The 26,790-nt window shown below is 40.0% G+C and overlaps 1 protein-coding gene across 1 annotated transcript in view; it reads left to right on the top strand.

The window, feature by feature from the left end:
• CCDC192 (coiled-coil domain containing 192) overlaps positions 1-20,269 on the top strand; it is a 206,817-nt gene extending 186,548 nt beyond the window's left edge. Inside the window, exon 6 of the mRNA XM_064279700.1 lies at positions 14,608-20,269. Coding sequence (XP_064135770.1) covers positions 14,608-14,894 — 287 coding nt within the window. The 3' untranslated portion in view covers positions 14,895-20,269. The remainder of the gene's footprint in view (positions 1-14,607) is intronic.
• Positions 20,270-26,790: the final 6,521 nt, after the last annotated feature.

Raw genomic sequence — 26,790 nt, 5'->3', positions numbered from 1 at the left:
TCCTTAAATAGGAAAAAGGGGTAGAGCAATAACTGAAAAGGCATTAAGTAAAGTTTTTTTTTTTTTTTAGTGGTATAGATTGAAGCCTTTAAATGCTAATGACAAGGAACCAGGAGAAAGCCACAGGTTAACATTTACAAAGAAGAGAGAATAACAATGATATAAAATTCCAGAGGAGGCTAGGGGTTCTGGAATTCAGAACTCTGTGAATGGTTGGATGCTCTCAGTCTCTCTTTGTTGAAATTCAAGTTCCTTGGTGACAGTGCACCCAACTGAGCTCTGTGGATCTCCTCTAAAGGGTAGATTTTTCTCATTGTTCAGAGTTCATGAGCTTTCCTTTCTGTATTTGTTTCCTACTGCTACTGCAACAAATTACCACAAAATTTGTGGCTTAAAACAATACAAATTTATTAACTTAAAGGTCTAGAAGTCAGAAGTCCAAAGTGAGTGTCAGTGGGCTAAAGTCAAGGGGTCAACAGTATATGTTCCTTCTAGAGGCTCTAGAGGAAAATCCATTTCTTTGCCTTTTCTGGCTTCTACAGGCCGCCTGCATTTCTTGGCTAGTGGTCTCTGACTCAGTCTTCAAAGCCAGCAGGGTAGCATCGTGAGACTTCTCTGACTCTGACCTTTTGCTGCCTCCCTCTTTTAAGGGCCCCTCTGATTGTACTGAATCAACCCAGATAATCCAGAATAATCTTCTCAGCTCAAGATCTTTAATTTAATTATATCTGTAAAGTCCTTTTTGCCGTGAAAATTAACATATTTACAGGTTTCTGGAATTACAATATGGACATCTTTCAGGGTTGGGGGTGGGGATATTATCCTGCCTTCCACACCTTTCCTATTTCTAAAATATTCTAACAAGCTTGCTGAGGATTATGGATAGAACTTTAAAAGTTTTCTCGCTTGATGTTTTTACATAAGTAAACTTGATCAGCAATGTCATTTCAAGTGATGGAGTATTCACCACTCAGAGAATTTGTTCTGAGAGTTACATGAACATCCACTGTAATGGCTCCAGTAGCAGCTGATTTCATCGTTTTTAGTGTTCTGGAGAAAAATAAATGTCCAAACCAAATAAATTCTGTGTGATCCTTCAGCTGCTGTACTATTTCCTGCAGTTTATTACGTCATATGAACAGATTCCTTAACTCCACCCAAGGGGCACTGACTGCAGAACTAGCACCCTATCAAGGGAACCTGGTAAAGGTCAGCGATGCAATCGTCATCACAGAGCTAGTCAAAAGGAAGAAAATAAAGGACAGGGTGAGGTTCAAGAAAGAGAAGGGGCTATTTGTTGTGAGATGTTTTTACATGAATCACTAGATATATTGCACACAAAAATGACTGCATCAAAGCGTCCCATCATTAAAAAAAAAAAAAAAAACCCACTGCCATCAAGTCAATTCCAACTCATGATGATGGTATAGGACAGTAGAACTGCCCCATAGGGATTCCAAGGAGCAGGTGGTGGATTCAAACTGATCCACCAGGGTTCCAGCAGAGACATTAATACCATCAAATCAGCTACATCACAATGACTGAAACCCCCTCTGTACAAAACCCATCTCTCTGCATACTTCGAACAAGCATAATTCTAATAAACAAAAGTGATGGATTCTTTATCCCTTCTTTCTCTATAAAAAAAAAATTCAGCATCAAAGAATGACCCTGCCAATATTATTATAACTACAGCCTTATTTCTTCTCAATGCCACAAATCACCAGAAACTGTAACAACTAATCTTTTTAAATTGAATGAAAGCTAACTAAATTGGCATTCTTTTCTTCCTAAGGACGTAGCTCCAGGTGACCCCTCTGCATCAGGAAGAAAAGCAGAGGGAATCTCACTGTTAGACACTCTAGCGCACCATGTTGTCTAAAAGATGTAAGGTTATCTTGACTTTTATTCCTCCAGTTGACTTTTGGTCCACACTGATTCCACTTCAAATAAGCATGAAAGAAGAAACTGTTTCTTCTCCTTCCTTTCTCATGGTCTCTTAGGTCTCTCCTTCCTTCACATATCCTGATCTTCCACCAAGGTCCATCTTTACCTTTGACCTCTGGCCAGCCTGTCAGCCTTTGAGCTGCAGGAGAACACCTCAGGTCTTCCTCAAAGGAAGAGATAAGAGAGTTCTCTCTTCTGCTTAAATTAACTTCCTCCTGATATAACTCAGGTGCATTGTGATGCTAACAGTGTTTGTGTCTTTTCTCCTGTTGTCAAAGAACCCATTCCATAAAATATCCTGCTGTGACCTTAAAGGGGATGGGAAGATAACCTTGCCCCCGATTTTGAGGAAAGGGGAAGTTAACCTATGCTGTCGTACTCTCCTCAAGTAAAACATTTTGCCCTACTGGTGAGTAGTTAGAAGCCGGACTATACCACTGAACTGTGTACCCAGGCAATACCTGGCCACTGGGAGTTTTCTCCTCCTGTCACCATGTAACACTTTATATTGGTTTTGTGGCACCATCTTTGGGAAGTTGTCACTTTTTCACAAAACCCTACCACCCTATCCCCACTCCTTACTAACACCAAGATATTCACAAATCTTTCTGTGATAATGTTCTTTCAGTCTTATCAATCCTCCTGGGCAAATTCCAAGAATAAACCAACTAAAACCAAACCCACTGCCATCCAGTCAATTCTGACTCATAGTGACCCTATCTATAGGACAGAGTAGAACTGCCCCATAGGGTTTCAAAGGAGCATCTGGTGGATTTGAACTGAGGAACTTTTGGTTAACAGGCAAACACTTAACCACTGTGCCACCAGGAAAGGCCTTGTAAATGTGTGTGTTTTTTTGTTTTTTTCCCATATATTTACCACAATTAAAAAAAGAATGCAGTGACCCATTCAGGGCAGCCATGGTTTGAGCCAAAGAAGAAAGGTTATGGAGACGAGCAGCAGGAAGTAAAAGTTGTGATAAAGAAAGATTTTGGTGAAAAAACATGGAAAGTGAGAGTACAACATGGTGAAAGTAATTAATGTTACTGAATTGTACGTGTAAATTTGGTGTTTCAGCATATAAAAATGGTTGAAATGGCAAAGGTTTTTCACCACAATAACATTTTAAAGAAAGAAAAAAAAAGAATAAGTTCCTGGGTTAAGATCTGCGGAAGGGGATTCACTTCCTCCCAATATAGTGATGGTAGCTGCCAAATGCTTCAGGAAGCTAGAGAGTCTTATGGAAGCTTATAGAAGCCTCCACCCGAAGGTGTGATCTGTCCCCTCCCCTTCCTGTGGCTCACCCTCCCTCTCCCGCCTATTCCTCAGGGAAAGAAAAAGAAGCTCCTCTCCAGACCAGCTTGAGAGGAAATGAATCCATTCATCTACTGGGAAACAGAAACAGAAGCAAAAACAAACACCCCAAACACTCATCATTTTCTCTGGTTGTTCTGGAGATAATTTAGCCAAGTTAGAACTGGCAAAATACTGCTGGGATTTAAGCTAATTAAGGGGCGGGGGTGGGGGGCGCAGAGGAACCATGGATGCATTCAGTCAGCTGGTAACCTTTATAGGCAGAGCCTTGTGGTGTAACCAGGGAGAGACATAATAGATGTGATCCCTCTCCTCCAGCTGTGTGCATGCAGTGTGTCAAGAAGAGGCTTGCCTGGGATATTTCTGGTCTGCCTTTAAGGATTTAGCCAAAAGCTTAATTCACCATGGCTATTGTAGGTCAGCAAAAACTCAATTGTAAAAATCTGGCTGGTCGTCAGAATTACCTGGGGAGCTTTATAAAAATATAAATTCTCAGGCACCTAGATTCACTCAAGCAGAATTTCAAGGGTGTGGCCTTGTATTCTCTGTATTGAGGAAGCTTCCCATTTTAACAGCTCATTGAATCTGAATCATAGATCTGGAAGAGATCTTAGGGATCAACTATTCTAACTTCTCTACTTTCTATCAGAAAAAAAAAAAACTAAGAGATGTTAGGTGACGCATGCAATCAAAACTGTTTATTGTCTTTGAAAAATTGTGGGAGAAAAAGCTCTCCTTGAAGATAAAATGTGACCCAGGAAGAAATCTAGGAAGCATTTAATGATACCCCCCTTTTTTAATTGAAACCTTAGGACTGGCCACTTCCATGGTGATTTTGTATCATACATGCACTTAACTTTCATTCCTTCATTCATTTAACAAATGAACACCTACTATGCACCAGACACTGTTCTAGGCACTAGGGATACAGCAGTGAGCAAAACAGTCAAAAGACTCTGCCATCACTGAGCTTTCCTTTTAGTGAGGGAGACAGACTACAAACAAAAGTAAAAATACAGTAGTTGGATACAGTATGTCAGTAAGCTAAAGAGCAAAAACAGTACAGAGAACAGGGATTTGAAGTATTTAGCAAAGCAGGTTGGGTTAAAATTGTAGGTAGGATGTCCAGGGAAGGCCTCATTGTGTGAAAGTAACTGGAGAATAAAGACCTGAAGGAACCGAAGCTAGCCATGTATGCATCAGGGGTATATTTATCCAGGCAGAGGAAATAACAACAACAACAAAAAAACCAAACCTATTGCCGTCGATTCGATTCCAACTCATAGAGACCCTAAAGGACAGAGTAGAACTGCCCCATAGAGTTTCCAAGGAGTGCCAGGTAGACTACAGCTGCCAACCTTTTGGTTAGCTGTTGTAGCTTTTAACCACTACACCACCAGGGCAGAGGAAATAGCAAGTGAAAACGCCCTGGGGTGGGAACATACCTGATCTGTTAGAAACAGCAGTGAGGGTAGTGGGAATGAAGCTGAGTGAATGAGGGAAGGGGGGACAAAGAGGAGGTGATGGGTCATGGAGATAAAGGAAGACCAGGTCACGCAGGGCCTTGTCGTCAGTGTAAGGATGTAAACGTTCAGTCTGCATGAAATTAAAGGCCATTGGAGGGTTTTGAGAAGAGTGTTACATTTCAGTGGGATCTCTCCATGTAGAGTTGAAACTAGACTAAAAGGGCAGATATGAGGCTATTATGAGACTTCAACTCTATATACTAGGAGAGAGAGAATTAAACATTCAAATAAATGATAGGCATAGGCATTGGAGTGAGTATATGCCTCAGAGTGAACATAGAATAGAAGATAGGAATCTGCTGTTCTCTTGGTCAGCTTAGCTTCCACACATCTCCCAAGGTGAGCATCTTACTGCAACAAGTTTTAGGGCAGCCAAGTGGTTAGTAATGAGGGTTTTTCCTCCTACATGGGCCCTAAACACCCGATGACTCCTCAAAGCATCCACATCAGCCAAACCTCTCATGGACCTGGTTCTGGAGACTGGTGTGGGCACAGCATCTGCTTGGGGCCCAGATGAACTTTAAGCAACAACTGCTTGCAGTGCAGTCTCTCTCGCTTCCCGTGTTTTAGGGGGAAAATCTGCGGCTCCTGGAGCACTTCCCCATATCATCAGAGTTGCAGCCTTTCCATCATAGTCTCAGCCACATGTGACGTTTCCTTTCAAGGCACTTATTAAAACAGACAGATTCTTTTAAACTCTTAGGTATGGAACCACTGCTAGGTGAAAATATATATTCTTTCCAGTCTGCAATTATGACTCCTCTTTTTCACTGACCTTCTACCTCACCAAACATGATGTCCTCCTCCAAGGACTGGTCCCTCCTCATAACATGTCCAAAGTATGTGAGACATTTGAAAAGACAATGGCTTGGGTCAGGCACACCTTAGCCATCGAAGTGACATCTTTGCTTTTCAACACATTAAAGAGATCATTTGAATAATAGTCACATTAACTGGTCTTCCTTGTAGCCGTGTTAATATTATCCCATCACTGGCAGCCTTGTATTTCAGGAAAGATTTTGAAATGTTCTTTTTGATAATGAATGCAATGTAATTCCTCTTCAATTTGTCATTCCCAGCATAGTAGACCATATGATTCCCCTCTTCAAAATGACCAATACCTGTCCATTTCAGCTCACTGATACCTAGGATATCGATCTCCATGTGTTCCATTTCATTTTTGATGAATTCCAATTTTCCCAGATTCATACTTTTTACGTTCCACATTCTGATTATTAATGGATGTTCGCAGCTGTTTCGTTTCATTTTGAGTCATGCCACATTAGCAAATGAAGGTCCCGAAAGCTTGACTCCATCCACATCCTTAAGGTCAACTCTACTTTGAGGAGGCAGCTCTTCCCCAGTGGTATTTTGAGTGACTTCCAACCTTAGGGCCTCATATTCTGGCACTGGGTCAGACAATGTTCTGCTGCTATTCATAAGGTTTTCACTCGCCAACTTTCTCAGAAGTAGACAGCCAAGTTCCTCCTAGTCTGTCTTAGTCTGGAAGCTCCACTGAAACTTGTCTACCACAGTGACCCTGGTATTTGAAATACCATTGGCATAGCTTCCAGTATCATAGTAACATGCAAGCCACCACAGTATGACAAACTGACAGACAAGAGGATAGAAAAGTCAAGAAAGTTGTTTTTTTTTTTTTTTTTAATTCAAGTAGTGAAAAGGATATATTTACAAGGATGTGCCAATTTTTAAGTCCAAGTATGGCAATAGGTGAAACTGGACTCCCTTGTGGTTACTGAAAAATATACACAGCTTGCAAAACCAGAACTAGGGTGAGTCAGTGTTGGGCATTTGTAGAGAGGAGGAAGATAACATAGTCTTTTAGACCAAACAGTAATCTTGTGTGGCTATGATGAAATGAGGTATTTAATCATTTCACCAGTGAGAGTCTTTATTATTGAGTACATACTTGGCAGACTTGGTCATTAGCTTGAAAAAAGGCAGAGAGAAAAGTAAACATTTACAAGTGAGTACCCAGCAGAGGTGTTTGTTTAGGTTAAATCCTGAATGTCCTCTAGGGCCTAATTCAGTGCTGCCTCTCTCCCCTACCCCATCGTGGAGCTGAGATCGTATCATACTCCTTCTCTGTGCACGGTCCCAGTAGCTAAATACTGGATGAATGCGTGAATAAAAAGACAACCCTAGAGGATATGTGATGTCATGGATTGAATTGTGTGCCCCCAAATTATCTGTCAATTTGGCTAGGTCATGATTCCCAGTATTGTGTGATTGTCCACCATTTTGTCATCTGATGTGATTTTCCTGTGCATTGTAAATCCTATCTCTATGATGTTAATGAGATGGGATTAGTGGCAATTATGTTAATAAGGCAGGACTCAATCTACACGATTAGATTTTGTCTAAAGTCAATCTCTTTTGACATATAAAAGAGAGAAGTGAGCAGAGAGACAGGGGGATCTCATACCACCAAAAAAGCAGTGCAGGGAGCAGAGTGCGTCCTTTGGACCTGAGTTTCCTCTGCAGAAAAGCTCCTAGACCAAGGGAAGATTGATGGTAAGGATCTTCCTCCGGAGCCAACAGAGAAAGTCATCCACTAGTGCTGGTGCCCTAAATTTGCATGTCTAGCCTACTAGACTGTGAGAGAAAAAACTTCCTTTTGTTAAACCCATCCACTTGTGGTATTTCTGTTATAGCAGCACTAGATAACTAAGACACTTGAGACCTGACTGGAAACTCGTGCTCTTTGTTGTTGGAAGCATTTGAATCAGAACCCAGATCAGTGGTTCTAAACATATTTCTGTTCAATGTACCCTTTTGGGCTGTGGCACCAGTGAAGAGGTTTAAAGGAGAACACCCCTTTTTAGAGAATAATATTTTAAAAATCTAAAAAACAAAACCCTTCTTGCCATTCACTGGGTCACTCTCCAGTGCTGTATCACTATTAACATAAAATTATTAAGTTCCTGAACTCGTGAGGGAGCATCCACACATGTTCTAGGTCTTGTGGCCTAATATTATACCATTCTTTCTCTGATTAGCTATGCTCCTCAGCCTGCCCACCCAGAGTGTCCATCACAGTTTATCATCATCAGATAGCTCTATAACACTGTGTAGCTATAGTATGGCAATATGTAAGTTTTACTCATTGATTATAATTTGGCAGCTGCCTTATGAAAAGCTTGAGGGACACCAGTGTCTGAGGACCGTTTGCCTGGAAAATCTGTTAGGGATGTGGCAGAAATAATTCCTGTACTTGATGGCAGGTAGACCAGATAGCTGCCAAGATTCATTCCAATTCTAAGTCTCTGAGCTGTTCTTTAAACTACAATTACTTCTGCTATTATTAAAAAAAATAAAAAGTTGCTTTCAAGTCGATTCTGATTCATAGTGACCCTATAGAAGAGGGTAGAACTGCTCCATAGGATTTCCAAGGAGTACCTGGTGGATTTGCACTGCCGACCTTTTGGTTAGCAGCCATAGCTCTTAACAACAAACCACCAGGGTTTCCTGTGCTATTAGAACATAGTTAATATTAGTCATTTTTGACATAACTCTCACATGACACTTTGCTAAGAGCATGAAGTTTCTGAAGGTAGGAAGAATAAAAAAGCTGGAAATGGCCAAGGGGAAATGTCACCATTTCTCCTGGGCCTTTGGTCTTTCAAGGTCAAAGTGAAGGGAGCCTGGCCCAGTTGCAGGCAGAATGCTCATGTTGTCTCTTCTCTTTGTATACCTCCCCAACGATCACCACCCCTCTCCTGTTCCTTCTGCCATAGCTCTAAACCTTCCTGTTCACTCCTGCTTCACACCTACTTTAAGTGGAGTAGAAAAAAGGGAAAATCACATGTGCTTGTAAAAACACCTCATGATAGTAACAAATGTGATGCGTTCATACCCTGACTGTGGCTAACCAGGTTTACCTCCTTTCTCACAAACAGAAAAGCCTTTCTTGTTGTCCCTTTCAACTGACCCAAGCACAGAGCTGTGTCTCCTAAAGCCTCAAAGCATGGAATTAACCTGGGATGGCCTGATTAGATGGTAGAGTCTTTGCACGTTGGGCAGCCATGGTCTTGGCAAGACTCTCTGAGCTGCCAGAGAAAGCCCAGAGATGGGTGTTTGCACTCTGGGGCATGCAGGACTGTAGGACATTAGGGATTCACACTCTCTTGTCACAGATGAGAGCTCTCGGGCAAGGGAACAGTAGTGCAGACCAGGGCACGTGGTGGTTAGTGGAGGAGTCAGGAAAGCTCACTGGGGCAGCTTTGGGCTGTTTCCAATCCAAATAGGATATGCAATTCTTGGAATCCACCACCTTGTTGAGGAGCTAAAATTCTTTTGTTATTTGTAATGTGTTTAGCTATAGAACAAAAAAATTTTTGTTATATGTGTAAATAGATCATTTAATAGTAAAACATTTGTATGAGAAATTTCCTCATTGGTGTACTTACTCTTTAGCTTGTCTCCTTATCAGCATTTTCACTTATTACATGAAAACAATATAGCAAGAATCAAAGACCTGCCATTGCTGCTAATTCAGCTACATGTTCCTTCTCTACTGCTTTTCCAGTTGTCTTCTTCCTGATTCTCCTGCTCTGGTTTTATGTCTATCCTCTCCCTGCATACTCTTTTCTGAAAAGCCAGAGACAAAGAGAGAATATAGGTCTAAAGACTATGATTGCCTATGTAATGCTGCCCTGCTGTGTTTTTGTCCTTTTATCATTAGAACAAGGTGAATAAAGTGTTCCTTCTATATTGCATTATTTAATAAAAAAAAAAGACCAAAAACATTTTGACCAGTTCTTCCTAAATGCCTTTCAGAGTTGCGATAAATCCTCATTGTGTAAATTGATAGAGAATAACTTCTCTAGGAAGGAGAGAAAACTGAGGTCAAAGAGAAAGAAGATGATAGACAGGCACACTTTGGGAGAGAGCCCCTGATGCCAGCGTCCCCCATCTCACTTGCTGTTCCTTTCCTCGGCATCTTTCCACTGCACCCTGCGGCCACTTCGCAGTCTTTTCCTTCCTCTCCTGTTGAAACTCATTTCAACTCATAGTAACCTATCCTCTTAAGCCCAAGTTTTCCATGCCTCTATCTTCTGGGGTAGCATGAAAGTGATCTATGTGTTAATGGGTGAGGACCAACAATCCTCTCAAATAACATCTGTTCAAGTTAATTACAACCATTTACAAGCAACACCAGTTATTGTCCTCTCCAGCTCGTGAAGACCCCATGTGTGTCAGAGTAGAATTGTGCTCCACAGGGTTTTTTACTTTTTTTTTAATAGTATTTTATTGTATTTTTGGAGAAAGTTTACACAGAAAATTATGTTGTCATTTAGCAATTTCTACACATATTGTTCAGTGTCGTTGGTTACATTTTTCACAGTGTGTCAGCATTATTATTTCCATTTTGCTCGCTGTTCCCATTAGTCTAACTTCTCTGCCACGGCCCCCCTACCCCCACCCCCACCCAACCTTCTTGTTTTTGCTTTAGGGTAAATGGTGGCTGTTTGGTCTCCTGTAGATAATTATTTAAAGGAGCACAGTACTCAAGGGTGATATTGTAAAGGTGACCTCTGGGAATGGCTTCAGTTCCAAGTTTAAAGGGCATCTCGGCCGTTCCTCTCTTCTCTGCCAGTCCAGTAAATCTAACCTTTTTTAGGAATTTGAATTCTCTTCTGCATTTTTTTTCCCATTCTATTCAGTATCATCTATTGCATCCTTGGTCAGAATGGTCAGTAGTGGTAGCCAGGCACCATCTTCTGGTCTCAGGATAGATGAGGCTGTGGTTTCTGTGGGCTATTAGTCCTGTAAACTGGTTTCTTCTTTGAGTCTTTGGTTACCTTCTTTCTCTTTTGCTACAGATGAGAACAGACCAATAGTTGTATTATAACCAGACTGTTCCAGGCCTGCTCAGAGTGGCCATAGAGACAGGAAATGGATGAAAACGAAAGAAGCAGCTTTATTTGGTTGGCCAAGCAAAGGAGCACACGGGGACTTGTGTCACCAAGACGGCCCCCAGAACAACTGCCCGAGGGGTTTATATGGGTGAAGTAAATTGGGTCTGGGGTCTTTAGGAACACCTCGAGGCAGGGCCAGCTTGCTGATTGGTCTGGCCTGAAAAGGCCTTCCCAGGGCAGTCTCACCTTTCTGCACTTGCTCAGTCTAAAAAGGAGGGGTCTCTCAAATGGATCTTAGGCTCGGACCCCTCATTTCTGAAAGCCTTCCCCCAATCTTGGGCTGCTAAAGTTTGGTTCTGTCAGGTGGGAGAAGTGTTCCGGGGTCACCCAGAGAAGGGGATCGATGGTTCTGTGCATTTTAGGTGGGCCAGATCTAGTTCTTGCCAGTTTCACCTGGTCCTGCAAACCCAGTCCCTTGTTTTCTTCAACTTGGCCAGAAATGGGAAGCATACCTAAATAAGGAGATAGCTTTAAACCAGAGAGTTATTTCCTATATTTCCTGTATCACAGAAGATAGCAGGCACAGCCCTTTGCTGGTCTCAGAATCTTAGATGGTCACTTGCAAGCTTTTAAGACTCCAGATACTATTTACCAAGCTAGGACGAAGAACATTGTCTTTATGAATTATGTTATACCAATTGACTGAGTTGTCCCACAGACTACGGCCCTAAGCCTTCAAACGCAGTGAACCAATCCTGCAAGGTGTTTGGTTATGCCTGGGAAGTATCCATAACTGTGCCCCATGTGCTTTATTATGTATACGAATATATATGCAGAACACACAAACATGCCTAGAAATATACCCATCCATGCACACCCATAATAAGCACACGTACCTTCCTATTGTTGTAGGGAAAAATATCACAAAATTTAGTAATGCAAAAAGAAAGTTTTATTTGGCATATATTCAAAAAGGCAAAAGTGGGACGCAGACAAGCATGCTGCCAGAGCCATGTCTGCCCGAGTCCAAGGAAATATTACAGAACAGACAAAAGTGGGAAAACGGATAAGTATGCTGCTAGAGCCATGTTGTAACTGAATTCTTCAGGTTCTTGTCTATTGTATTAGCCAATTGAAGTAGATGGACGTCAGCTGCAAGGGAAACAAAGTGGCAAATTCATTGTCTGCACAGACAAGGAGCAATGTGGGGACTAGTGGCCGAAAGACCATAGGATCCCTGCCCAAGGTGATCAGAGACCTTTTATGTCCTAAAGTCCCTGGTGGGGAGGGATTGTTGCCTGAAACCCTAGAGCCCTCCCATGCCCAAATCTGGAGATCTGGATGCTGAGTCATGCTGAGTCACTCTTCATAGGAAGTTCAAGTTGTGGGACTTCTCGCTTTCCAAAGGGATTCAGGTGGAACTGTGTGCTGGAGAATATCTTCCCTTATGGTGATGCTCAGGTCTGGGGTGAGATAAGGACAGGATTCTCTTGATCAGGGCATGTGCCAAGATCTTGCTTTGTACATGCACAAAAATCTAGTGCTCAGGACAAACTGAGGTTAGAAGCTGTGGTTTACAAGGATTGGGGGCTCAGGACAAATTGTGGTCGGAAGCCGCAGTTTGCAAAGATGGTGAACGAAGGGGTTGGGGAGCTGCCGCGGTAGAGTAGGGTTTCAGTGTCTGTCGAAGGCCAAAGAATTGTGAAAATGGACAAGCATGCTGCTAGAGTCCAAGGAACATTATAGAATCATCAGAATATATTAACATTACAAAATGGGAAAACCATTGAAAACTTCACATTTTCACAGATTGGCTAAAAACTGTGATCCTACATTTTAAATTGTCTGTTACCAATGTACAGGTTTCAGCAAAGACAAGTAAAGAGGGTCTTCATTGGTCCAACAAATTTTCTTTTCACTGAATGCTAACACAAAAAGATAAGGGTGGAAAGTCTTTTGTATTCTGGTTGATTGGCTTATGTGAAAGGTTCCCTAAAATATATTTTCCAAGATTATCCTAGCTATTGTGTTTATACCTCAGGGCCCAGCTGATGTGTCCTTGTGAGTCCTTGTGAGTCCAGCTCCAGTTGGGTCACATTCTCTATGCTCAAGGACAGAGAATAATGATTCCAATATTATTTCATATCACTATACACATATGTGAGCACATATCTACCCAGGTGACCATGCACGTTGGTTTGGTTATTATTACTGTTGTTGTCCATAGGGTTTTTAAGGCTGATTTTTCAGCAATAGATCACCAGGACTTTCTTCTAAGGTGCCCAAGGATGGACTGGAACCTTCAGCCTTTCAGTTAGCAGCCAAGTGCTTTAACCGTTTGTACCACCCCAAATAAAAAAACCCAAACCTGATGCCTTTGAGTCAATTCCAGCTCATTGTGACCCTATTGGGCAGAGTAGAACTACCCCATAGTGTTTCCAAGGAGCACCTGCTGGACTCGAACTGCCAACCTTTTGATTAGCAGCTGTAGCACTTAACCATTACACCACCAGGGTTTCCAAAAGAAATAAACCCAACTTGAATTGTGAGAGCTCTCTTCAGAAAGGAAATGACAGCCACAAATGCAAGCCACACATGACATTTTAAATTTTCTAGTAGCCATATTTTCCTAAAGTGAAAATATATTTTAACATATTTTATTTAACAAAACATTATCATTTTAACATGCAATATATATTAAAAAAAAAAAAAACTTAATGAGATATTTCATATTCCTTGTTTCAAACTAAGTCTTCCAAATAAGTCGTGCCTGCATGGACTCCTACTACAAAGCTGTCCCATCTCTAGCAGATATCTAGATGCACTGGTTACATAATAGTACCCTGGACTGACATTTATGCATCCCAGATGCAGCTATGGGATTTATGTTCACTGGCAAATGAGTAAATGCTGGACCTTCGATATAGCAATCAATTGTCCAGACTGTATGTCTGGTTTATTTATACGCCATTGGCTCTGTTCTTTCCAAAGTGGTATCCGAGTCATTGACCTTTTCTTTTCTGAAGTCTGCCTTTTATATAGCTTGGAAACGTGACTTTTGTGGTGAAAATTTCAGGATTAGAGTGGTAAGGAGGGTGGTGCTGCTAAAGGCTAGTGAGAGACGGAGTTTGCTTTTAGAAGATAAATTTTTTTGCTGGGCTAGTGAGATTTATTTTCAAGGACTCCCTGCTGCCAACCACTAATCTTTTATCTCTTTGTTGAAGCCTCTCTTCCGCTCCTTACTCAGGCTTTTATTCTTACCTGAGGGATCAGCTGATAGAAATTGATAAAGAATAAGCTTTTATGTCCAGGAGGTATCTGCGATTTTCTTTAGAAATGTTGAAAAGCTCAGATCTGAAAGAAATGAATCTCCATGGGAGATATCTTGCTAGTAGAGTTTTCTTGAATCATTTCAAATTACATCCCTGCCAACTCTAAAGCTGCCTTGGGTTTAAAAAAAAAAAAAAAAAAAAAAAAGCTGGTCTTTTCTCACTATCACCTTCCCCAGAAGGGGCAATGGCAACTTTTTTTTTTTTTTTTGGAGTTAAAATTCAAATTGAAGTCTATTTCTACTTTATTTTAGGCTTTGTGAAAGATTCTTAGGGAAAGGTAGCATAAAACTTGGGATGGCTGTTTGTAGATTAGATTTTCAAGGACTGCCCATTTCTCCTTATTCCCATGGGTAATTGAAGGTTACATGAGTTGGCCAGGGTTGATCTCCCTTCTCTCAAGAGCCTCCAGGTTCTTTTTCATGAGCACCCAGACTCTTTCCCTTCACTGGGCCCAGATTCCATTCTCAGTACATCTGACCAGATGATGCAACATCTGTGTTTTCTTTTAAGAATGTGAGAAATCAAGTTTATTTCATATTTCCTCCCTTTGAGCTCTGGAAAATCCCATTAAGATTGCTCAGGCCTTCTTTTTCTTGTTTGCTTTAGAAGACAACTCACCGGAAGAGTCCTGTGGAGGTCTCCCACCTGTGGAAGAAGATGATAGAAAAATTAATCTGATTATGGAGTTGTCAGCTCAGGTTTCCCTTCAGACCGAGAAGATCTCCCAGCTGGAAGAAGTTTTAGAGGAAAAGGAAAGGAAGATCCAGCAACTGGAAGCTGAGCAGGGAACCTTTCCTTGCCAAGAGGCCCAGGACCCTCCAGAAGGGTTACAAGAAACCCCAATTATCTTTAATGATAACATGACTTCTGTGGTCTCTGATGAGGGTGTGTAAAGACTCAGTAAGAAAACAATAAAGATTTATTATATGCCGTCAAGGTAAAGTCCAGAACCCAAGTTGTCTCCTCACCAGCCAAACTCAAGTTCAAGTTCATGGGTTTGAATGTATCCTGTATTGTTCATATTAGAAGGAAACAAAACAAAGTGTTCAGACGCAAACACTGAACATTTCCCCTTTAGACAGCAGTAGCCACATAACCCACACAGCTGTCGTATGTAGAATACTATGTTTTTAGGCTTTCTGATAACAGTGGGGCATGGAGAAACACAAAGTTAGACACATGATGAAAGATTCTCTTGCTAGAAGTTTGTCGCACTGCAAAGGGGGAGAGGAGTAGTACAGATCCCATTTTAGTATGCAGCTCTATTGTGAACAAATTGCTGTCCAGGAGGGCGAGCTTCATATTAGGGACTATTAGAGTATTGAAGCGCATTGAAGATGAGAATCATTGGCAACAGAAAACATAGCCATGAAGCCTGTCCTTTTATGTTCTCTGGGGTTTATTTCTTTATGTCATGTATTTCATTAACATTTAGCAAGGGTGGGAATGAAATAAAACCAAATAATAAATAAAACCAAAGCAATTGAAGAAAAAAAAATCAAGAGCTGCGGTCCTTTGGGAAAAGTGTCCTGGGACAGCATCTCCCTGGGAAAACACATAGCATTGATGTTTCCCTTAGCAGCAAGGCTAAACCAAAGCAAATATATTCTTCTGTTATGATTGTATCAAGGAGCTTTGAACAGCACAAAATAATGGTAGAAGAAAATGGAGGATGGGCAAGGAAAATCTATCCTGTAAGTAATGGAGTAGAAGGAATATCATATTCCTCTCCTATCACCTCCCTCAAATGTACTATTTCCCACACAGAGTATCTAAGCACAGACTTTGAGGAAGCAGTTGGTACTTAGTTCTTGCTGCCCTGGTAGAGCACGATCTAGGCAAACAACAATTCTTTGTGTTTGACTATATCTCTACTTCTCGATTTAATTCAACCTGTTCAGCAAATAGTCAGTGAAACTCTTCTAGAATAAGCATTAGGACTATCATAGCAAACATGAGAATCACATCTTCCATCATACAGGAGTTCATAAAAAATTCATAATTTTTTAAGTATCCATGGCTTATGAAGAGAAAAAAAAGGAGACTGTTACTGGCCTATTTAAATGTAATGGTGATTATAGTGAGAGATGGGAAATGGAAGAGAGAAAGTGGATGAGCATGGGGTAAACTTGATTACGGCTTTAGCAGATGTTCTCAAATTTACTGAGCATGTGTGATCAGGAAGAATGCATATCCCTGGTCTCTGATGTAGGGCTCAGGAATATGCATTTTAACAAACACATGTGGTATTCCTGATGAACATATTCCAGGAACTATGATTTGAGATGACATTGGTTTAGGGATGGCTTCAACCCAGAGCTGTCAAACTTTTGCTCCCAGGATAATGGCCAAGCCCAGAAAGAGAATTACTTCTTACAAACCAAGGGGAGGTATCCTTTGCAGAATTTAACTAGCGCATAGTCTGATTATGGATCCTCACCATGTACAAAATGGAGTTTCCAAAGCCTGATTTAGAAAAGAAAAGGAAGTAATTTTGGACTCACACATGATAGCTTTGTGATATTGAATCCAGAGCTTCACTAGAAAGAAAACATGGACCTTACTGTAGTTTCTGTAGTCAAAGCTAGAACTTTCTCATATTTATATACAACCTCAGAGTTTCACCTGCGATTTCTGCATGTATGCACAGTTGTGGTCCATTATCGGAAATGAAACCAACTTACATGCTGATCATGAGTACACATCTAGCCCAGAAAGTGGTTCAAGGCAGTTATTTGCCTTTTCCATGAAGTCTCCTTCAGCCCCTTACAGCGTCCACTTCAGAAATCCTTTCCCTCTCTGGATCCTTCCTCTTCTCTCCTCCCCAGGCCCATGATCTCTTTGGTCTTTTCTATTCCCTGCCCCTGCAAGGGAGCCCTGGTAGCGTGGTGGTTAAGAGTTCAGCTGCTAACCAAAAGGTTGGCAGTTTGAATCAACCAGCTGCTCCTTGGAAACCCTGTGGGGCAGTTCTACTCTGTTCTGTAGGGTTGATGTGAGTTGGAATTGACTTGACAGCAATGGGTTTGCTTTTTTGGTATGCCCCTGCAAGGTGTCCCAGCTCCAGGCTTGAAGTTCTGAACGTTGCTCCTGGCACCATGGTGGAGCTGGGGGTTGACAAGTTCTTACTGAGTGTTTCAAATAATACCATCTCCAAATTATCCTTGCCACAATTTTGATGTATTAGTATGCGAAACAAGTCTCCATCTCTTTATTTCACCAAAAATTGTCTAAATCCCATGGAATGCCTAGGGTGAGGTAGATGGAGAATAGGTGGGGAGAGAAACAGAGAGAAAATCCCATCATATCCAAATAGGGGAATGTTAACTTCTAGATCAATTTCCCCTAGCTAATGCCCTGGCTGCCTTCAGCATGAAAGTAGCCTTAGAGTGGAGATAAAATAACAAGTAGAGTTGGGGCTGCTATTCATGATTAACTGAGCTTGTCACCTCTAAATATTCAAGGACCAGCCACTGCAGAAGAAAGCATCAAGATTCGTATCACACTGCAAAACTGTCTTTACAAGAATCAGAACTTGACTTGGGTCTACATTACCTCCAAATCAGAAGTGGGGAGGAAATTTGACTCAAAGGTAGATGGACTAATCTCTGATAGTGGCATTTTAGTACCAAGAATTTTTTAAATATCCAGGGCTTATGAGAAGGAAAAAAGGAGAGTGTTATTGGCCTCTGTGGGATTTCTAAGTGGAAAAATTCACACTCCCAGCTAAACATTCACGCCATTATGTGCCCCCAAAGTTTATTTTCATTTTGTGCCATTTCTCCAGGGAAGCGAATAGTAAACTTCTAATTGTGCTAAACACCTAGTTTAGACAAATCGGACTATAGTACACACTGTAAGCCAAAATCTCATTTTCTTAGGAAGAAGTTGCTGAAGGAATTCAATGATCTTTACAATATCTGATGTAAATATCACAAGGCAATTAACATGCAGATGACCCTATTTCTTAATAATTATCAAGTCATCAGGTAACACATCTAATTCAAACATAACTGGAAATTCAGGAAATTAAATAAATATTTAACAGGTAACTCAAGACATTTTCTCTAATATCCTAAAAAAAAAAAAAGTTTACACAAATATATACATAGCTATACATAGTTTTAATTCTCTTTTAGGCAAGTCACTAACTTTTTTCTGAAAGTTAAATTGAATATGTGATATGCCTTACCAATTTAAATCAATGTTGGATTTAACGAGTTAATTTTATTGTTTTGCCAATGTGTTTCCAAATGCCTTCATGGCAAGTGAAATCATAAATACTGACTAGCCTAAGAATTTAGGAGAAGGCAGGTCATTGGAGCAATGTGAAGGGGGTACCTTAGGATTCAATGAAATTCAACAAAGGCAAAGAAACTATCTTTTTCTGCTTAAACAACATGCATTTCTGGAAAAGAATGAATCCAATCAAGTTTTAATCATCTCTTACACACCTCTCTGCTTATCGCAAATGCAGGCCATTTTCTTCCATATTACGCTGAAGTAAAGAATTTTTGTTTTAATGCAACAAATAGAGAACTGTTGATGAATGTTGCAGGCCTAAGTCAAAATAACATTTATTTGGCAATTATCAAGTACAGGGGCTGCAGGAAAAAAAAAACTACTTATAAAAGATGTAAGAAAATGTTTTTCAAAGACTTGGAAAATCAAACATCTAAGCTTCAAAAAGTCTGAGTCTCATAATTTGAAAAAAAAATTAGGCTAAAGCAACAAAAAAGATAAATTATAAAGACTAAATATATTTTATAATTTTCTCTGCTATTACATATAATCTTTTATTAAGATTTCCTAGATATAAGAGAGTTATTTTGCTAATAGAGAAGAGTCGAGTTCAAGTCAGAAATAACCTTTTCAAAATAAAAGTACATAAATAGGACACTAGGACAAAGTTCACAGCACAAAATAGGACTGACCATGAGAATTCCCACACTTAACGAAAGCAGGACTCTTAAGGTAAAACAAACCAAAACACTGTTCTTATTCCCAGCTTCTCAGGGAAATCATTTCCAATGTCAGATATTCAATAAATTCCCAGTAATATAAACCTATGGCAGAATGACATTTAATTCTCTGATCATTTCCATTAATAGGGTTTATATTTGTGTTTTGTTTGTTTGTTTAACAAAGAATGACCCTTAGTGCTTGATTCTAATAATAATCAATCTTTCAGTTTTTGGAAAATCACATGATAGTAACTAACTCATGAATCCACTAACTTAAGTGACTCGAGTAAGTTTCACCAAGAGCTTACCAACTGATGTCATGTTTTTCGTGGAATGATAATATCATAGGCAATGGAGGGCAGCAGGATGGGAGGGAAAGAACTAGCTCAGCACCAACTCTTTGTCATATGGGATGGAAGCAATGTTAACTCTGAGTTTCAGTTAAAAGAAAAAGGTGATTATATAATCCTTGGCCTTGTAATAAAAAGGTGTACCTCACTGCCTAGCTCCTGTTTGAATGAAGTTATTATCGTGATGGTGAAAGAACTACAAACAGCTACAGCCGACACCTGATTGTATTGTTAGGGACCTGCACTTACCAGCCATGGGCTTATATGATTATACCTGATATTTACATAGTAATGCACAGTTATTTAAAACTTTTTTCAAATATATTATCATATTTAATATCATGAAGTAGACCTTAGTTTCGATAAGCTTACAGCTAGGAAATATCGGTGCCAGGACCAGAACCACAGCCTGTGGCCCCAGTCCAGTATGCGTTATATAACACAGGCCACCTAGGTGCAGTTACGCAACAGAGAGATTCATCATCAATACTTTTTTTCTCAAGTCCGTCTCCATCCCCATTTATAGGAAACAATTTTTCATAGATATGTTCTTTCTCAAGCTTATTCTACAACAGGGGACAAAAAACAGCTAACCCACTTCTTGGTTTGGCCCGAACAGTGTCTTTGTTTTTGTTTATCGTGTTTTACTTTGTTTTAAAGCGAATGCTTTTATGAAGGAGTGGGGGAGAAGGGGTTAAGGGACAATTTGCCCAGGGCCCTACCATTTCCTATTATATCTGGCTACTTGATATATTTATCTTACCTGCTGGGCCCTTGTAAGTAAGTGGGTTTGTAACCCCTACTTGGAATTCTTGCTGTTAGGTGCTGTCCAGTCGATTCCAACTCACAGTGAGGCCGTGTACAACAGAAGGGAACACTGCACGGTCCTGCACCATCCTCACAATCATTGCTATGTTTGAGCCCATTGTTGCAGCCGCAGTGTCAATCCATCTCGTTGAGGGTCTTCCTCACTTTCATTGACCTTCTATTTTACCAAGCACTATATCCTTCTCCAGGGACTGGTGCCTCCTAATAACATCCTGCATCTGGCTCATCATCTGCATCTGACCTCCAGTTCTTGGCACTTGAGCCAGCAGCTTGCCTTACTGCTTGCTAATCTTCAGATTCATCAGCCCCTGCAAGCTACATGAATCAGGGGAAGCCTCCAGGCTGATGCCTGACTCACCTGTATTCATATTACGGTGCTCTTATCCTGACTAGACTCTGATTCATGGCAAGTAGAACTGTGCTCCATAGGCTCCATAGGGTTTTCTTTCTTTTCTCTTCTTTTTAAATTCTGCTTTAGGTGAAAGTTTACAGCTCAAGTTAATTTCTCATTCAAAAATTTATACACATATTGTTTTGTAATAATGCTTGCAATCCCCACAATATGAGAGCGTACTGCCCCTTTCCCCCCCGGGTTCCCTGTGTCCAGACATCCGGATCTTGTCCTTTCCTGCCTTTTCATCTTGTTTTTGGGAGGGAGTTATCTATTTGGTCTTGTATATTTGATTGAACTAAGCAGCACATTCCACCCGCGCGTTATCGTTTGTTTTATAGGCCTATCTAATCTTTGTCTTGAAATGTAGGCATCGGGAGTAGTTTCAGTTCTGAGTTAACAGAGTGTCCAGGGGCCATACTTTTAGGGGTTTCTCCAACCTCTGTCATACCAGTAGGTGTGGTCTTTTTTTATGAATTTGTATTCTACATTTTTCTCCCATTTTGTCCAGGACTACTCTGTAAGAGTAGTCAATGGTGGTAGATGGGCACCATCTAGTTCTTCTGGGCTCAGGCTGGTGGAGGATCTGGTTCATGTGGTCCTTGAGTCCTTTGAGCTAATATTTTCCTGGTGTCTTTGGTTTTCTTCGTTATCCTTTGCTCCAGACCGGATGGGACTAATGGATGTATCTCAGATGGTCACTTGAAAGCTTTTAAGACCGCAGATGCTACTTACCAAAGTGGGATATAGAACATTTTCTTTACGAGCTATGTGATGCCAATTGACCTAGATGTCCCCTGAGACAACAGTCCCTAAGACTATAGTCCCCTGCCCCCAGCCCCAGCAACTCGGTCCCTCAAGGTGTTTGGATGTGTCTAGGAAACACCTATGCTTTTGCTTTGGTCAAGTTATGCTGACTTCCTCTATATTGTGTGTTGTCTTTTCCTTCACCAAAATTATGCTTGTCTACTATCTATTTAGTGATTTTCCCTCATCATCCCTCCCTACTCTCGTAACCATCAAAAAATGTTTTTTTTCTGTCTGTAAACCTTTTCTTGAGTTCTTATAATAGTGGTCTCATACAATATTTGTCCTTTTGTGATTGACTTATTTTACTCAGCATAATGCCCTCCCGATTCATCCATGTTGTGAGATGTTTCACAGATTCACCATTGTTCTTTATTATTGTATAGTATTCCATTGTGTGTATGTACCATAATTTGTTTATCCGTTCATCTGTTGTTGGGCACTTAGATTGCTTCCATCTTTTTGCTATTGTGAATAGTGCTGCAATGAACATGAGTGTGCATATGTCTATTCGTGTGACGGCTCTTATTTCTCTAGGGTGTATTACTAGGAGTGGGATTGCTGGATCATATGGTATTTCTATTTCTAGCTTTTTAAGGAAATACCATATTGTTTTCCAGAGTAGTTGTACCATTTTACATTTCCATCAACAGTGCATAGGAATTCCAATATCTACACCACCTCTCCAACATTTCTTATTTTGTGTTTTTTGGATTAGTGCCAGTTTTGTTGGGGTGAGATAATATCTTTGTATTTTTTATTTGTATTTCTCTAATGACTAATGATCACAAGTATTTCCTCATGCATCTGTTAGCTGCCTGAATGTCTTCTTTGATGAAGTATCTGTTCATATACTTTGCCCACTTTTTGATTGGATTTTTTGTCTTTTTGTCATTGAAGTTTGAAGTAACTTGTAGATTTTAGAGATTAGACACTTGTCAGATATGTCATAGCCACAATTTCTTCCCCAGTCTGTATGTTCTCTTTTTATTCTTTTGGTGAAGTCTTTTGATGAGCATAAGTGTTTAATTTTTAGGAGCTTCCAGTCATCTAGTTTCTCTTCCGGTGTTTGTGCACTGTTAGTTATGGATTTGATTTATGCCATGAATTAGGGCCCCCAGCGTTGTCCCTATCTTTTCTTCTATGATCTTTATCATTTTAGATTTTATATTTAGGTCTTCCATCCATTTTGAGTTAGTTTTTTTGTATGGTGTGAGAGATGGATGTTGCTTCATTTTTTTACAGATAGACATTCAGTTTTGCCAGCACCATTTGTTAAAGAGACTGTCTTTCTTCCGTTTAATGGACTGTGTTCCTTTGTCAAATATCAACTGCCCATAGATGGGTGGATTTAACTCTGGGTTCTCAATTCTGTTCCATTGGTGTATGTGTCTGTTGTTGTATAAGTACCATGCTGTTTTGACTACTGTGGCTGTATAACAGGTTAAGGTCAGCTAGTGTGAGGCCTCTCACTTTGTTCTTCTTCTTCAGGAATGCTTTACTTATCCAAGGCCTCTTCCCTTTCTAGGTAAAGTTGGTGATTTGTCTTTCCATCTTATTAAAGAGTACTGTTGGGATTTGGATCAGGATTGCACTGTATCTGTAGATTGCTTTGGGTAGTATTGACATTTTCACAATGTTGAGCCTTCCTATACATGAGTATGGTATACTTTTCTACTTACATAGGCCTCTTTTGGTTTATTGCAGTAGTGTTTTGTAGTTTTCTTTGTACAGGTCTTTTATGTCCTAGGTTAGATTAATTCCTAAGTGCTTTACCTTCCTGGGGGCTGTCTTAGTTATCTAGAGCTGCTATAACAGAAATACCACAAGTGGATGGCTTTAACACAGAAAAATTAATTCTCTCACAGTCTATGAGGCTAGAAGGTCAAATTCAGGATGCCAGCTCTAGGGGAAGGCTTTCTCTCTCTGTTGGTTCTGGGGGAAGGTCCTTTCACCAATCTTACCCTGCTCTAGTAGCCTCTCAGCACAGAGAACACAGAGACTCCAGGTCCAAAGGATGCACTTCCTTCCTGGGTCTTCGTTCTTGGTGGCATTCTCTCTGCTTGCTGCTCTCTTTTATATCTCAAAAGAGATTGACTCAAGATACAACCTAATCTTGTAGGTTGATTCCTTCCTCATTAACATAACGGCTTCTAATCCTGCTTCTTTAATTTCAAAGAGGTAGGATTTACAACACATAGGAAAATCACATCAGATGACAAAATGATGGAGAATCAATCAATACTGGGAATTATGGCCTAGCCAAGTTGACACACATATTGGGAGGACAGAATCCAATCATGACAGGGGCTATGGTAAATGGTATTGATTTGGAGATTCCCTTTTTGAAGTTCTTTTTGCTGGTGTAGAGGAATCCAACTGATTTTTGCATGTTAATTCTGTATTCTTTCACTTTGTCGAAGTCTGCTATTAGTTCCAGGAGCTTTCTTGTGAATTCTTTGGAGTTTTCTGAGTATAAGATCACATCATCTGTGAATAGGAATAGCTTTACCTCTTCCTTACCAATTCAGACGTACCTTATTTATTTATTTTTGCCTTATTGTTCTAGCTAGAATTTCCAGCATGATGTTGAATAAGAATGGTGATAAAAGGCATCCTTGTCTGGTTCCCGTTCTCAAGGGGAACGCTTTCAGTCTTTTTCTCTTTAGAATGATGTTGGCTTCTGATTTTGTAAAAATGCTTTCTATTATGTTGAGGAATTTCTCTTCTATTTCTATTTTGCTGAGAATTTTTAAAAGTAATGGGTGTTGGACTTTGTCAAGTGCCCTTTTTGTGTCAATTGGTATGATCATGTGATTCTTTTTGTTTTATTTATGTAGTGGATTATGTTGATTGATTTTCTAATGTTGAAGTATTCCTGCATACCTGTTAGAATCCCACTTGGTCATGATACATTTTTTTGCTATGATGTTATATTCTGTTGGCTAGAATTTTGTTGAGGATTTTTGCATCTATGTTCTTGAGGGATATTGATCTGTAGTTTTCTTTTTTTGTGGTGCCTTTGCTTGGATTTGGTATCAGGGTTATGCTGGCTTCATAGAATGAATTTCCTTTTCTATGCCCTGAAATAGCTTGAGTAGTATTGGTGTGAGCTCTTCTGTGAAAGTTTGGTAGAATTCTCTAGTGAAACCATCCAGACCAGAGCTTTTTTTTATTGGGTGTTTTTTAATTACCTCTTCAATCTCTTCTTTTGTTTTGGGTCTGTTTAGTTTTTCTACCTCAGTTTGTGTTAGTTTACATAGGTAGTGTGTTTCTAGAAATTTGTTCATTTCCTCTAGGTCTTCAAATTTGTTGGAATACAGTTTTTGTAGTATTCTGTTATGGTTCTTTTTTTTTTTAATTTCAGTTGGGTCTGTTGTGATATCACCCATCTCATTTCTTATCTGGCTTATTTGCTTCCACTCCTCTTTTTCTTTTGTCAGTTTGGCCAGCGATTTGTCAATTTTGCTGATATTTTCAAAGAACCAACTTTTGGTCTTGTTGATTTTTTCTATTGTTTCTTGTTTTCTATTTCATTTATTTCTGCTCTGATCTTTATTATTTCTTTTCTTCTGGTGCATGAGGGCTGCTTTTGCTGCTTTCTTTTTGTTTGAGCTGTAGGGCTAATGTTTTGATTTTGGCCCTTTCTTCTTTTTTGATGTGTGTGTTTACTGCTATTTATTGACCTCTAAGCACTGCTTTTGCTGTGTCCCAGAAGTTTTGGTAACATGTGCTTTCATTCTCATTTTATTCTATGATTTTTTTTTCATCCGTAGTTTTTGAGCAAGGTGTTGTTCAGTTTCCATGTATTTGATTTTTTTTTTCCTTGCTGTTTCTGTTATTGATTTCTACATTTATAGTTGTGATCAGGAAAATGCTTTGTACTTTTTCGATATGTTGGGTTTTGTTAAGGCTTCCTTTGTGGCCTAAAATGTAGTCTATTCTGGAGAATGTTCCATGTGCATTGGAAAAGAATGTATACTTTGCTGCTGTTGGGTGGAGTGTTCTGTATATATCTATTAGGTCAAATTGGTTGATTGTGGCATTAGATCTTGGGTATCTTTACTGAGTTTCTTTCTAGACATTCTGTCCTTCACTTAAAGTGGTGTGTTGACATCTCCTACTGTTGTTGTGGAGCTATTTCTCTTTTCAGTGTTGTTAGAGTTTTTTTTTTCTTATTTTGGAGCCTGTCATTGGCTGCATATATATTTATTATGGTTGTGTTGTCCTGGGGTACCAACACTTTTATTACCTGTATTGTGCACATACAGCTAGCAGGATGTTGTCATGGATTGAATTGTGTTCCCCAAAAATATCTGTCAACTTGACTAGGCCATGATTCCCTTGTATGATTGTATGATTGTACAATTATCTACCATTTTATCTTCTGATGTGATTTCCCTATGTGTTGTAAATCCTATCGTTATGATGTAATAATGTGTATTAGTGGCAGTTATGTTGATGAGGTCTACAAGATTAGGTAGTGTCTTAAGCCAATCTCTTTTGAGATATAAAAGAGAGAAATAAGCAGAGAGACATGGGGACCTCATACCATCAAGAAAGCAATGCTGGGAGCAGAGCACATCCTTTGGACCTGAGGTTCCTGTGCTGAGATGCTCCTAAACCAAGGGAAGACTGATGACGAGGAACTTCCTCTAGAGCTGACAGAGAAAGAAAGGCTTCCCCTGGAGCTGGCACCCTGAATTTGGACCTGTAGCCTACTAGGCTGTGAAAGAATAAAATTCTCTTTGTTAAAGTGATCCACTTGTGGTATTTCTGTTATAGCAGCACTAGATGCCTAAGACAGATGCCAATGATCCAGTGATCCATAATTCCCCCTTTCCACTGTTTTTGAATTGTCTCTCCTTTTACCCGTTTCCCAGTCTGATTCTTCAGCTTTGTGCTTAGGGTTCATAGATTGTCATTTATATTTGATTCACTTGTTTTTTGGTTTCTCTTTTTTTTGGCCTTTGTTCTAAGAAGGACAACATGAAGCATCTGACTATTCCACTACATTGGCTCCACCTCCTCCATAGGGTTTTCAATGACTAATTTTTTGGAAGTAGATCACCAGGGCTTTCTTTGAAGTCACCGTTGTCTGAACGGACTCAAATCACCGACCTTCCAGTGAGCAGCCCTGTGTGTTAACAGTTTGCATCACCCAGGGACTGCCCATGTATGTATACCAGAACAAATTTGATAGGTTGTGGTTATCACCCATAAATTTCATTTTCTTGAGCTATTGATATACACTGAAAATAAGTATATTACATCTTCTCACATTCATTGTTAATGCATATTTCCATACGCATGACAGAGAAAGCACTACAGAAGACCTAAAGAAAGTAACTACCTGTGATCCCACTGAGTCTTCATCATTTGTTGAAGGCCATCTCTAAATCTTTCTTTTTTTAATGTGTGTGCCATGTGGAGAGGAATTCTGACAGAAAGC

The sequence above is a fragment of the Loxodonta africana genome, chromosome 2 (assembly GCF_030014295.1).
Source record: "Loxodonta africana isolate mLoxAfr1 chromosome 2, mLoxAfr1.hap2, whole genome shotgun sequence".
Taxonomy (NCBI): Eukaryota; Metazoa; Chordata; class Mammalia; order Proboscidea; family Elephantidae; genus Loxodonta; species Loxodonta africana.
This window is presented reverse-complemented; position numbering and strand designations above follow the sequence as displayed.